This window comes from Vipera ursinii (genome assembly GCF_947247035.1).
Source record: "Vipera ursinii genome assembly, chromosome: 3".
Taxonomy (NCBI): domain Eukaryota; kingdom Metazoa; phylum Chordata; class Lepidosauria; order Squamata; family Viperidae; genus Vipera; species Vipera ursinii.
In genome coordinates this window covers 711,050-723,679 of record NC_139516.1, presented here as the reverse complement: position 1 = coordinate 723,679, position 12,630 = coordinate 711,050, and the positions used below count along the sequence as shown (strand labels likewise).

The 12,630-nt window shown below is 52.0% G+C and overlaps 1 protein-coding gene across 1 annotated transcript; it reads left to right on the top strand.

The window, feature by feature from the left end:
* Positions 1-547: 547 nt before the first annotated feature.
* LOC310637714 (uncharacterized protein) lies at positions 548-12,125 on the top strand (the record flags this gene model as incomplete). Its single annotated transcript, XM_083358215.1, has 7 exons — positions 548-750; positions 1,678-1,805; positions 5,963-6,316; positions 9,858-10,034; positions 10,340-10,480; positions 11,102-11,269; positions 11,828-12,125. 7 exons carry the CDS (start codon positions 548-550, stop codon positions 11,836-11,838), a joined length of 1,182 nt encoding a protein of 393 aa, XP_083214341.1. The 3' UTR covers positions 11,839-12,125.
* Between the last annotated feature and the right edge of the window lie 505 nt (positions 12,126-12,630).

Genomic DNA, 12,630 nt, shown 5'->3' with positions numbered 1-12,630 from the left:
TCCAGCTGGCAACGTCTCATCCTGGCTGCACGGAGGGGCTTTGGCTGCTGGGGGAGGGTCCAGAGATGGGACCTTGCTTGCTCTGGGGCTCCAATCCCGGGAGAACGTCTCAGCCTTGGGATCTTCAGTTCTGTGGGTCCCAGACCCCCTCCAGACACGGGCACGTTTTGTCCCCTGAGGTGTGAAAGTGAGTGGGAATGCCCTGGGAACATGAAGTGTTGCCATTACGGATGCCTGGTTGACTGCACTTTGTGTGGACATTGTCACTTGTGCAGTTTGCTCAGTGCAAAGGAAGGGCTGTGTGGTGTCTCCTCGGTCCAGTCGTGCTCTGGGCACCCTCTGGGGTCCCTCAGGCTCCCCTCGCATGCATCAGAGGTGGAGCAGATGTAAAAAAAAGGAAGATGCCCTGAAGCTGAAGCAGAGCTTGGTCTGGTGTGGTGGGTCCCTTCTTCCTGATAGGTACCCCACCCCCACTCTGTGGGAGCCACGAGACTGACCACGTCCCATGCCCACTGTCTCTTTAATCTCCTGAACCACCATTGGGAGAATGGTTCCCCACCCCCCCCCACCCCAGTTCAGCTGCTGCTGGGTCCTTGTGTTGGAGAAGATGGTCCTCCTGCCAGCCTGGTCAGGATGCCAGAAGGTCCCAGGCAAGGAGGACTTCCAAGAAGAGGAGAGGCCGGGACAAAACCCCTTGCCCACTTTGGTCCAGCTCATCCTCTGGGCAGACCAGAACCGGTCCATGATGAGGTGACAGGAAGGCCCACCATAGCTTCGCCAGGGGATTAGGGTCACAACCTCACATTTGTGATCGTGAGAAACACTCCATGTCCGAGTTAGAAAGCTCCTGTGAACATGGAGGCCTCCTAGAAAGACAGGATGGGTAAAGACGCTGGAGGTCATCTAGTCCATCCTCCCTCCAGTGCAGAGCATCCTGGAGAGATCTTGTCCCATCTTTGCTCTGCTCTTGTCATGGAGAAGAGGCAGTCAAGCTCTTCTCCAAAGCACCTGAAGGCGGGACAAACAAACAAGGGATAGGGACTCAGCCAGGAGAGAAGCAACCTGGAACTAAGGAGAAAAATTCTGTCTCGGGGAGAACAATCAAGCTGGCCTCCGTCGAGGGAGGGGTTTTTAGAAGCCACTGGACAGCCGTCGCCTGAAGTGGTACAGGGTCACCTGCTTGAGCAGGGGGTTGGACTAGAAGACCTCTGAGGTCCCTTCCAACTTTGTAATTCTGAATTCTGTATTCCGCTTGAAAGCCCCGGTGTTGGAGCCCCATAACTCCCATGGGGAGGCTGCCCCATTGCTTCCCTTCTCTCCCAATCAGGACATTCCCCCTGACTTCAGGCCTGGGTCTCCGTGGCTGAAAGATGAGGCAGGGGGAAGACCTGGAGGGAATCATGGGCGGAAACCTCACGTCTGAATGTTTTGTTTTTTTACAGCTTCACCCACGAGGAGACCCACCCGAATTGGATCTAGTGTTCCAACTTGAGCCAAAGAGCCTTCTTCTGTCCTGGACCACCCCGAAGACCCTCCCCCCAAAACCCACCCTGGGCTCCTCCCTTCTTCTCTGCAATAAAGCTTTGGTTCCAGCTTCCCGTCTTAGTCTCTGGTGTCTCCTTCTGCCCCTTTGGGGGTTTTCCCTCCCTACATTGACCCATGTCCCCCCCATGTCAGGGGAAGAGGAGCACCCTTCCCCAACGTGGCTTTCCGGGGGGGGATCCGCAGGGGAAGCGCCTCTCTCGTAGCCAGAAATCCCTGCCAGATGGACAGAAGCTCAGTCCCCAGGAAGCGCTTACTCCAGAGTAAGTCTGGGGTGGGCACAGAGCCTCTGCCGTCCTGCGATGGCTCCACACGGATGGTCTGGCTGGAGGCCATGAGGCACATCAGAGAAAGTTTTTTGCCTTTATTTAAATTAAGCAGAACGGGGGGGGGGGGGAGAAGCAGGAGGAAGAAAGCTGCAAAACAGAACAGAATCTTAGGGAAAAATATTTGCTACATGAGGGCTTCTCCTGCATGGAGATATTTGTCTGTTTTAAACAGATGCTATAATTGTCCACACAAAATATTTGCATGCCATCTGTTCATAAGTCACCAATGACTTCATTTCTTCAAGGCGGGGTGATTAATGTGGGCACCGGGGACCCTCCAACCCTTTTCCAGAGTCCAGTTAAGGGCTGCCATGCCCCCTCCCAGAACAGAGCGACTGAGGGTCTCACCAAAGCAGATTCCCAGGCATCCTTCTTTTGTCCCTGCGTCTCCCAACGCCCGGCCAGCCCTCCTTTCTCTTCTTCACACAACCACAGTGGACGCCTTCCTCCTCTGGGGTTTCTTGCACACCCAGCTGGGGGGAAAAAAACCCACTTCACGGCCATTTGCACACCAGCTCCCACCAGATCACCCCCACTGGAGCAGAGCCCCAAAGCCAGTCTCTATGGGGGGGGGTCATCCCTGTGTCCCTCAGGGGCGAACAAGCACCCACTCCACCCCCTCGACTTACGACTACAATTGAGCCCAAAATTTCCGTTGCTAAGCAAGTCTGTTGTGAGTTTTGCCCCATTGGACGACCTTTCTTGCCACAGCTGTTAGGTGAATTGAGTTGTTAAGTAAGTAACACAATTGCTAAGTGAGTCTGGATTCCCCACTGACCTTGCTAGTCAAAAGGTCGCAAATGGGGATCACGTGACCCCAGGAAGGTTGCAACTGTCATAAATATGAGTCATTTGCCTAGAATAGAATAGAATAGAATAGAATGGAATGGAATGGAATGGAATGGAATGGAATGGAATGGAATGGAATGGAATAGAATAGAATAGAATAGAATAGAATAGAATAGAATAGAATAGAATAGAATAGAATAGAATAGAATAGAATAGAATAGAATAGAATAGAATAGAATAGAATAGAATAGAATAGAATAGAATTACAGAATAGAATGGAATGGAATGGAATGGAATGGAATGGAATGGAATGGAATGGAATGGAATGGAATGGAATGGAATAGAATAGAATAGAATAGAATAGAATAGAATAGAATAGAATAGAATAGAATAGAATAGAATAGAATAGAATAGAATAGAATAGAATAGAATAGAATAGAATAGAATAGGAGAGGAGAGGAGAGGAGAGGAGAGGAGAGGAGAGGAGAGGAGGGAAGGGAAGGGAAGGGAAGGGAAGGGAAGGGAAGGGAAGGGAAGGGAAGGGAAGGGAAGGGAAGGGAAGGGAAGGGAAGAGAAGAGAAGAGAAGAGAAGAGAAGAGAAGAGAAGAGAAGAGAAGAGAAGAGAAGAGAAGAGAAGAGAAGAGAAGTCTAAAGTAATTTTTTTCAGTGCTTTTGTAACCTTGATCAGCCACTAGATAAACGGGATAGAACTACCTGTACACAGATAGAAATTTGTCGTGACCTTGGAGGGGGTGAAGAGTCACTGAATTTTATACCTGTGGTGGAAATTGGAAGCAACTCCACACATTTTCTTTCTCTTTGTTATATTTTTATATTTTTCTCTTACATTCTTTATTTCTTTCTATCTCTTTTTTAGTTTAGTCTGCATTACATTTTAATATTTTCATAAAAAGATATAAACAGTTTAAAAGGAAAAGCTGCCATCAACACCGTTATCAGCATCCCCCATCGGGAGCACGGAGGTATCGCTCTGTGAAAATTCGGTCTTATTTTACCTACATTTATTCTTTGACACCTGTATCCATCATACTTAGTTTTCATTTTGGAAAAAGAGAAAAGCTTCGGAGGGGAAATGAAGAGCTCCCAGGAGACCCCAGGGCACTCCCCCATCCCCTCCGAGAGCTGCAGCCTGGTCCCACCCACAGAATCCCCCAGGGGGAGGGGGCTCCATCACAACCAGCCCAGACTTGCAATTTGCCAGGCGAGGAGCCCCCAGCGGGAGCCAGAGTGGCGACTTTCAGAATAACAGGCTTGGAAGAGGCCTTGGGGGGGGGGGTCTTCTACTCTAACCCCCTGCTCAAAGCAGCAGTTCCAGGACCAGGAAAGTCCAACTTTGGAACCTTAAGACTTGCGGACTTCAACTCCCAGAATTTGCTGACGACACCAAGCTGGCAGGAATAGCCAATACTCCAGAAGATAGGCTTAAGATACAGAAGGATCTGGACAGACTCGAACACTGGGCACTATCTAACAAAATGAAATTCAATGGTGAAAAAAGTAAGGTTCTACACTTAGGCAGGAAAAATCAAATGCATAGGTATAATATAGGTGGTACTTTGCTCAATAGTAGTAACTGTGAGAGGGATCTCGGAGTCTTAGTAGACAATCACTTCAATATGAGCCAGCAGTGTGCTGCAGCTGCCAAAAAAGCCAACACAGTGCTAGGCTGCATTAACAGAGGGATAGAATCAAGATCAAGTGAAATACTAATACCACTTTACAATGCTTTGGTAAGGCCACACCTGGAATACTGCATCCAGTTTTGGTCACCACGATGTAAAAAAGATGTCGAGACTCTAGAAAGAGTGCAGAGAAGAGCAACAAAGATGATTAGAGGTCTGGAGGCTAAAACATATAAGGAACGACTGCTGGAATTGGGTAAGTGTAGTTTAACGAAGAGAAGGGTGAGGGGTGACATGATAGCAGTGTTCCAATATCTCAGGGGCGGCCCCAAAGAAGAGGGAGTCAAGCTATTCTCCAAAGCGCCTGAAGGCAGGACAAGAAGCAATGGATGGAAACTAGTCAAGGAGAGAAGCAACCTAGAACTAAGGAGAAACTTCCTGACAGTTAGAACAATTAACCAGTGGAGCAACCTGCCTCCAGAGGTGGTGAATGCTCCAACACTGGAGGTTTTTAAGAAGAGACTGGACAGCCATTTGCCTGAAATGGTATAAGGTTTCCTGCCTGAGCAGGGGGTTGGACTAGATGACCTCCAAGGTCCCTTCCAACTTTATTATTATTATTAATTCCCCAGCCAGCCGTGCTGCCTGTGGAATCCTGGCAGTTGAAGTCCGCAAGTCTTAAAAAGTTCCCAAGATTGGACATCCCTCCCCTATGACATTCCGGACAAACGGCTGTCCAGTCTCTTCTTGAAAACCTCCAGGGCTTTCAGATGCCCCTCCAAAGCCAGGTCAGTGAAGCCTGGAAGCAGAAGGGGGATCTCCCACCAGCAATGATGTTGAATGTGGAGGAAACGCAGCTTTTATACTTAGGCAGGAAAAACCGAAGGTCCAAATACAGATGCGGTGAAACCTGGCTCAGACGTAACAGCTGTGAGAGGACGATCACTTGGCCATGAGCCAGCCGTGTGCAGCAGCAGCCAAAAAAGCCAATACAATCCTGGGTTGTATAAACACAGGCACAGAATCAAGATCACGTCAAGTGTTGGTACAGCTTTATAAAGCCTTAGTGAGGCCACACCTGGAATCCTGAATCCAGTTTTGGTCACCCCATCACAAAAAAGATGCTGAGACTTTGGAAGAAGTACAGAGAAAAGCAACAAAGACGATGAAATGCCTGGAGACTAAAACTTATGAAGAACGGTTGGAGGATTTGAGTTTGGCCCAGTCTAGGGAAAAAGGGACTTGGGGGGGGGGGGTGACATGATAGCAGTATTCCAATGTTTGAGAGAGGAGGAGATCGAATTATTTTCCAGAGCACCAAAAGGCAGGACAAGAAGCAACGGATGGAAACTCATCAAGGAGAGAAGCAACCTGGAACTAAGGAGAAACTTCCTGACAGTGAGGACAATTAACCAGTGGAACAGAAGCTGCCTTCAGAAGTTGTGGGTGCTTCATCCCTGGAGGCTTTTAAGAAGAGACTGGACAGCCACTGGTCTGGGATGGTATGGGGTCTCCTGCTTGAGCAGGGAGCTGGACTAGAAGACCTCCAAGGTCCCAGCTCCTATTCTGATTCGGATTCAATGGGTCCGCGGGAGGCATCTCCCGCGCCTGGAGGCTGAGACGCTGGTCCTTCTGCCCTACTCGGGGTTGTGGGGGCAGAGGAGTCGAGGGTAATCGGGTGTCATCGCCCCCCCCCTTATGAAACCACGGAGCCTGCCCTACCCCGCTCCGCCCGGATCCCGCTGACGTGTCTCCGCCAGACCCCGGGCGTCGAAACCTTCCCCGCAGGAGTCATCCGGAGGCGCAGGGCGGGACGGGGCGAGGGGGTTTCCCAGCCCGGCCCTCCGGAGGGGAGGGAAGGGGGGGTCAGGGGCGCCGCGCTCTTTGTCCGGGAGACGAGTCGGAGGCGGCTCAGTCGCCCAGCCAGCCTGATGGGATCCAGTCGCAGCCTCCTCCTCCTCTTCTGCGGCGCCTTGGTCCTCTGCAGCCCGCTGCTCTCCGTCTCCGACCTCTGTAAGTGGGGCGGGCGCCAGGGCGGGAGGGGTGGGCGGCGGGATGCCTCGCCCAGAGGGTCCTTCTGTTCGTCGGATCCCGGAAGCCCCCGCCCCGTCTGAACCCCTCGCAGTTGGAGCCTCGGGGATGAGCCCCGAAGGCCCAGAGAAACCCTCCGTCCCGCCTCCCAGAGACGCCCCCTTCTCTCCCCGGACCCGGGAATGCGGGTCCTCCGCCCGTGGCGAAGCCCTAGACGGGAGGGGGTGGGGGGCGAGCGAGGCTCTGCTGGGCCAGGCTGTCTTTTGGGGTCCCCGTCTCGGCCCGGCGCCCTTCGGGTTTGGGGAAGGGGTCCCGGCTTCCCGAGGACGCCGCCCACCTGGCAGTCAGCGGACTCCGGGCGGCCGTGGGGAGGCAGGCCAGGCGCGGCCGCATCGAAGGCGCCCGTGGGAAGGGGCGAGCGGAGGGCGAAGGTCCGGCCCAGCCCGCCGGGGGCCACGAAGGAGGGCCCGGCGGCGCCCAACACGCACTTCCGCTCCCACGAAGGTTGCGTTTGCCCGACGCGCGTAACTCCGAGGCGGGGGAGGGTTGGGCAAGGCCGGTGAATCACGCAGCTTCGCTCCCGCCGGGGTGTCGCCCCGTCAGGCTGCGGACCCGAAGGGAGCCTCGGACGGTTCGGGGCGGCGAACGGCTCCTCGGGCAGAATCCCGGAGAGAGGAGACCGGCCCGGTGCAGAAGGAGACCTCGATGAACTGGGGGTCCGGTTCCCACCTTCCCCCCACCCTCCCCGAAGGGGATCGCAGCAGCCCGCGGGGTTATTTTAATGTTTATTTATGTTTTTATTTATTTATTTACTTATTTAATTCCTATGCCGCCCATCTCCCCTACAAGGCGACTCTGGGCGGCGTACAGATTTTAAAACCAAGCGAAAAGTAATTATATTATAATAATATAATCAACATTATTAATAGTTCGATGTTATAATAAACACCTAGGGACAGAGCAAGGAGTTACTGCTCTTGATACAAATATTCGTAGAATTACAGAATGTCAGAATTTGTAGGCTCTGAGAGGTCATCTAGTCCACCCTCTGCTTAGGGCAGGAAGCTCCCTGAGAGATGCCCCCCCCTCCAGCTCTGTTCAGACGCTCCGGCAAAGAGTCAAACAGCTCAGGGTTTTCCCCAAATTAATCTCCCTTCTTATCGCTGAAACCTTTGTTTGTTGCTCTGTCTTTGGGACAATCCTGGCTATCTTCCACGTGACGGCCCTTCAGACGCTGGGTCTCCCACTGCCTCCTCTCCTCTCCCCTTCTCGAGGCTAAGCCTGCCTCCGAACTATTGTTTGTTTGAATGCTGAGCAGCTCCGGGCACCGTTTCCCCTCATTCCGTCCTGGTCGCCACCCTCAAATTCACACACAGAACTGCGTGCAAAGGCCGGGAATGGTGGCTTCTTTTCAGCCAAAGTCTGTACTTCTCCAGGGTGGTGTCACACCGCTGGCTCATGTTTAGCATCCCCCCCCCCGCGATGCTTCTCGGGAGGAGCCCCCCCTCCTATCCATGACGCCAGGTTTTTCCTCCTTCAAGACTTCGCTTCTTCTGCCCCTTTTGAAGCGTCTTGCTGGTTTCACCTGATCAGCCCCCTTTCCCTCCAGGGTCCCCCCACCGATGCGCTGCTTGCTTTGTGACGTGTCTTGAAAGAATTTCGGCAGAGTGAAGTTGCTCCTTGGAATTCTTGGGTCAAAAAAGCCCCCCCCCCCAGATTGGCTCTGGATAGCAGGCCTTGGCTTGGTTTACAGAATCGCTAATTAGGGTATGCAAGTCAGGTCAGATCCGACTACAGCCATTTGTCTGGAATGGTTGAGGGTTTCCTGCCTGAGCAGCTGATTGGACTAGAAGACCTCCAAGGTCCCTTCCATCTTCTCTCCTCTCCTCTCCTCTCCTCTCCTCTCCTCTCCTCTCCTATTCTATTCTATTCTATTCTATTCTATTCTATTCTATTCTATTCTATTCTATTCTATTCTATTCTATTCTATTCTATTCCATTCCATTCCATTCCATTCTATTATTCCATTCCATATTTTCTATTCTATTCTATTCTATTCTATTCTATTCTTCATTATTATTCTATTCTGTTCTGTTCTATTCTATTCTTCATTATTATTCTATTCTGTTCGGTTCTATTCTATTCTTCATTATTATTCTATTCTATTCTATTCTATTCTATTCATTCTCTATTCTATTCTGTTCTATTCTATTCTATCCTTTATTCCTACATTCTATTCTATTCTATTCTATTCTATTCTATTCTATTCTTCATTATTATTCTATTCTGTTCTGTTCTATTCTATTCTTCATTATTATTCTATTCTATTCTATCCTTTATTCCTACATTCTATTCTATTCTATTCTATTCTATTCTATTCTATTCTATTCTATTCATTCTCTATTCTATTCTATTCCATTCCATATTTTCTATTCTATTCTATTCTATTCTATTCTATTCTATTCTATTCTATTCTATTCTATTCTATTCTATTCTATTCTATTCTATTCTATTCTATTTCTATTCTATTCTATTCTATTGGAATCGATTCTATTTTCTGTTCTGTTCAAGACCTCCAAGGTCCCTTCCAGCATGAGGTTTCCAATGTTCAGCATTCTGGTGTGATGTTTTCCTTCGCTTCAGGGCCTCTGGGTGATTGAGTTTCAGTTAAAATATAACCATCTAACAAAGACAACTAAAACAAACAAACAATTTTTTAAAAAAAAAAACAGCCCGGAATTTAAAGGGATCCTCCCTGGGTAAAGGGACACCCCCCCCAAAGCCCCCAGGGCTCTGAATGCAAATTCTATTTGGGGGAGTGACTCCAACCTTGGCAACTTTAACTCCTAGAATTCCCCAGCCAGTTAAAGTTCCAACTGCCCAGGAGTTGAACTCCACAAGTCTCCCAGTTGCCAAGGTTGGTGACCCCTCTATTCGGGGGCTGCTGTCAGAATCCATTTATATCACATTCATAAATGTATGTTTAAAACATTCTCTCCCCCCCCCCATGGATTCTGCCATCTCCCGAGGAAGGAGGAGCGGATGTGGATTCAGCCTGCCTTAGGTTATTTCAAAGACCAAGGGAAACCTTTTGAACTGGGGGGAACAAAAGGGAGGGTTAGGGAAGAGGGCATCTGGCTTGTGTCTTCGTTTAATTCTGGAGAGGAAGAAGCCAATAACCATAAAGATTCGAAATTCCTTTTTTTCCTTTCCCACGAAAGGGATGACACGAAGTAGAAGGATGGGGGGCTGACCAAATGGGGTCAAGGGAAGGGGGGTTGAACCGGGATCCCTTTATAGAGTTTCAATTTGTAAAACAATACCAAGTCCTGTCTTGTATTCCCACAACCAAGCATGTCCTAGTAAAAATTCCTTTTGGACTAGAACTGACTCCAAGAGTTTTTGTCTTCCTAAGACGTGGATTGGGGTGGGTCCTGACAGTTGCTCTATCCTCCCTCTCCCCCCCCCCGAGCACCTACAACTGAGAAAAGTCTTGAGTTTCCCGAATCTTCTCTCTTGCCAGTCGAGGGAAGCTGCACCTCCGTCCCCAACGATTCAGAACGATGCGGGGAGCCTAAAGACCGTTTTTTTTACAACGTCACCTCCAAGAGCTGCGAGCCTTTCGTTTACCACGGGTGCCCCGGGAACCGCAACCGCTACCACACCCTGGAGGAATGCAAGCGCTACTGTGGACAGATTGGTGAGCCTACCTCTTTGGCAGGGTGGGGTCTTCGGGAGGGGGGGGTGTCTGTTGAGCCCATGCAGGAAAAGGCCCAAGCCTGCTTCGCTTTTCGGGGTGCTGCACATGCAGGATGCAGGCCGCCCTTGACTGGTCCTCCTTTGGTGCAGCTGATCTCAAGAGTCCGGTACGGGGTGGGGGAGGCTCCTCCCTTTTCCTGCACCTCCTGCCCCCCCCACACACACACTGATGGGGTTTGTGCCGGCCCTTGTGGGGCTGCATGAGCAGCACTTCCCGGAGCCCATGGGTTGATTCTCTTTTTGCAGTAAAGCTGGGCTTCTGCCCACCGAGCCCCCGCGGTGCCCTGGTGCCATGCCAGACAGACTGCTTGCATGACGGCAACTGCCAGGAGATGGATAAGTGCTGCTCCTACGGTTGTGCCTTGCGCTGCATGAAGCCCGTCACAGGTGAGACCCAGAGACATCCGCTCGACAGGAGGGGGCGCGGGCCATGAGCAACTCTTTGGCTGTGTCTTGGCAGGCCACGCACGCCACTGGGGGCCTCCAGGCGCCCCTGGCATGCTAATGGCAGAGCTCGCGGCTCATCTGCAGATGCTGGGCATGGTGGAGGGCACATGACCAGTTGGACAAACACCAAAATTCCAGGGGCCATAATGTCACTTCACTGTCATTGGCACCCGCCCCTTCTAAGGATTCCAAATGGTTGGTAATTTGCCCTGGGCCGAGCCTTCTGGGTCTCTGATGCCTTCCTCCCTCCCTCCCTCCCTCCCTTCCTGCCTTCCTTCCTTCCTCCCTCCCTCCCTCCCTCCCTTCCTTTCCTCTCTCTCTCTTTCCTTACTTCACTCTTTGCCTCCCCCTCCCTTTCTCCCTTCCTTCCTTCCTTCCTTCCTTCCTTCCTTCCTTCCTTCCTTCCTTCCTTCCTTCCTTCCTTCCTTCCCACTCTGACTGTCCTTCCTTCATCCCCTCCTTCCCTCTCCTTTCTTCCTTCCCCCCTTTCCCTCCCTCCCTCCCTCTTAAAGCATCTATATCGCTGCCCACCTAGTGTCAACCTCTCCCTCCACCCTGCAGACCTCTGCCAGCTGCCTGCTGAAGAAGGCCCTTGCGATTTAAAATTACAACGCTGGTTTTATGACCCGAAGACCCAGCAGTGCCAGAAGTTCACCTTCGGGGGCTGTGCGGGGAACGCCAACAACTTCAAGAAGCGTCGTTGGTGCCGGCTGAAGTGCCACAACAGAGGTGGGTGTGTGGCACTGCACGAGGGGGGGGCTGAAGGGTGGGGAGGCCCTGTGCGAAGGCCCTTCACACCTTGAGGGCCAAGTGCAAAGAAGAGGAAGGGGGGGAAGGAGAGCCAGCCCCCCCCAGCAGCACAACCCAAGAAGCGCTCTTCCTGCCCCCCCCCCAGATGGTTCTGGCCCTCTGGCCAGCAGGAGAGAGAGGATCCTGGACCCCTTTGGAACGCTGCCACTCATATATCTCAGAAGACCCCCTCCCCTGCTCCACCCCCAGCTAGAAGGGATCCCCTCGCCCCTAAGCCTGCTCCAGAAGAGAAGCTCAGCTTCCCCCAGACTAACTCGGGGGGGGGTCACGAAGGCTGAGGCTGGATGTCCCCCCCCCACAAGAGAAGCAGCCCCTCACAGCAGGGAGCGGTGCCTCTCTGCCTCTCAGACAGGCCAGCCTAGCAAGAAGGGGGAGGGGCTCTCCAACACCCCAGAGGGTGGACCGGGAATCCCCCCCATCTATTCCCCCCCCCCATCCCAGGGAAGACTGTTTCTGAGGCCTCCTTCCCTTTTCCAGGCTCTCCCTAAGGGCTCCGTGGAGGGAAGCTGGGCTGCTTCGTGCTGAAGAAAGAGGGGCGGATCAGGACGAGGCCAGGCGCCGGAAGCCTTCAGGCGCCTTTGGAAGGAAGGGAATTCTGGAATAAATTATTGCCTGGAGGAGACGGTGGTCCCGGATTCTGTGCCTGTGCCCAGAAGGGCGCAAAGGCTGCCCCCCCTTTACCTTGAAAGCATGGAATTTGCCACACCTGTCGGGCACATTTATGGTGGCCCCAGTGCCTCCGTAGAAAATGGACAATGAATAAATAAAGCCACTTGCCAAGACTGGGTGCCCCTCTGGCTGCTCTCTTCCCTCCGTGCCAGGCATAGACAACAGCGTGTGCCAGCCCTACCCGCCCAAGGAGCCAGCACAGACACAGGGTTTGTGGGAGGGCTGGGGGAATTCTCTCCTTCCCCACACAGGAGCCCCCCACCTCTTTTGCCCAGACCCCATTTTGTACCCAGTGGCTGCATTCTCACACAGCCCTTCAACCGGATCTTGAATCAACCTGTTTTTCTCTGTTCATACCACACACTGCATCATAAACTAGCCAGAGAGCAACACACAAAGCCACAAAAGGTAATCGAAATTTCGCCAGCCCTGAGACGCACTGGCCAAGGAGCCCCCCCCAATCTTCTAATTAGGCAAGGATGGACCAAGGATGAAGTGGAGAGAAAGCCGGTTCAAAAACCCTTCCTCTGCGGTTCCAGATCAAGGGGGGGCATCCTGGGGGCCCCCTGCCTCAATACTTGCATTAATGGCTGGGAGGCGGAAATGGGACT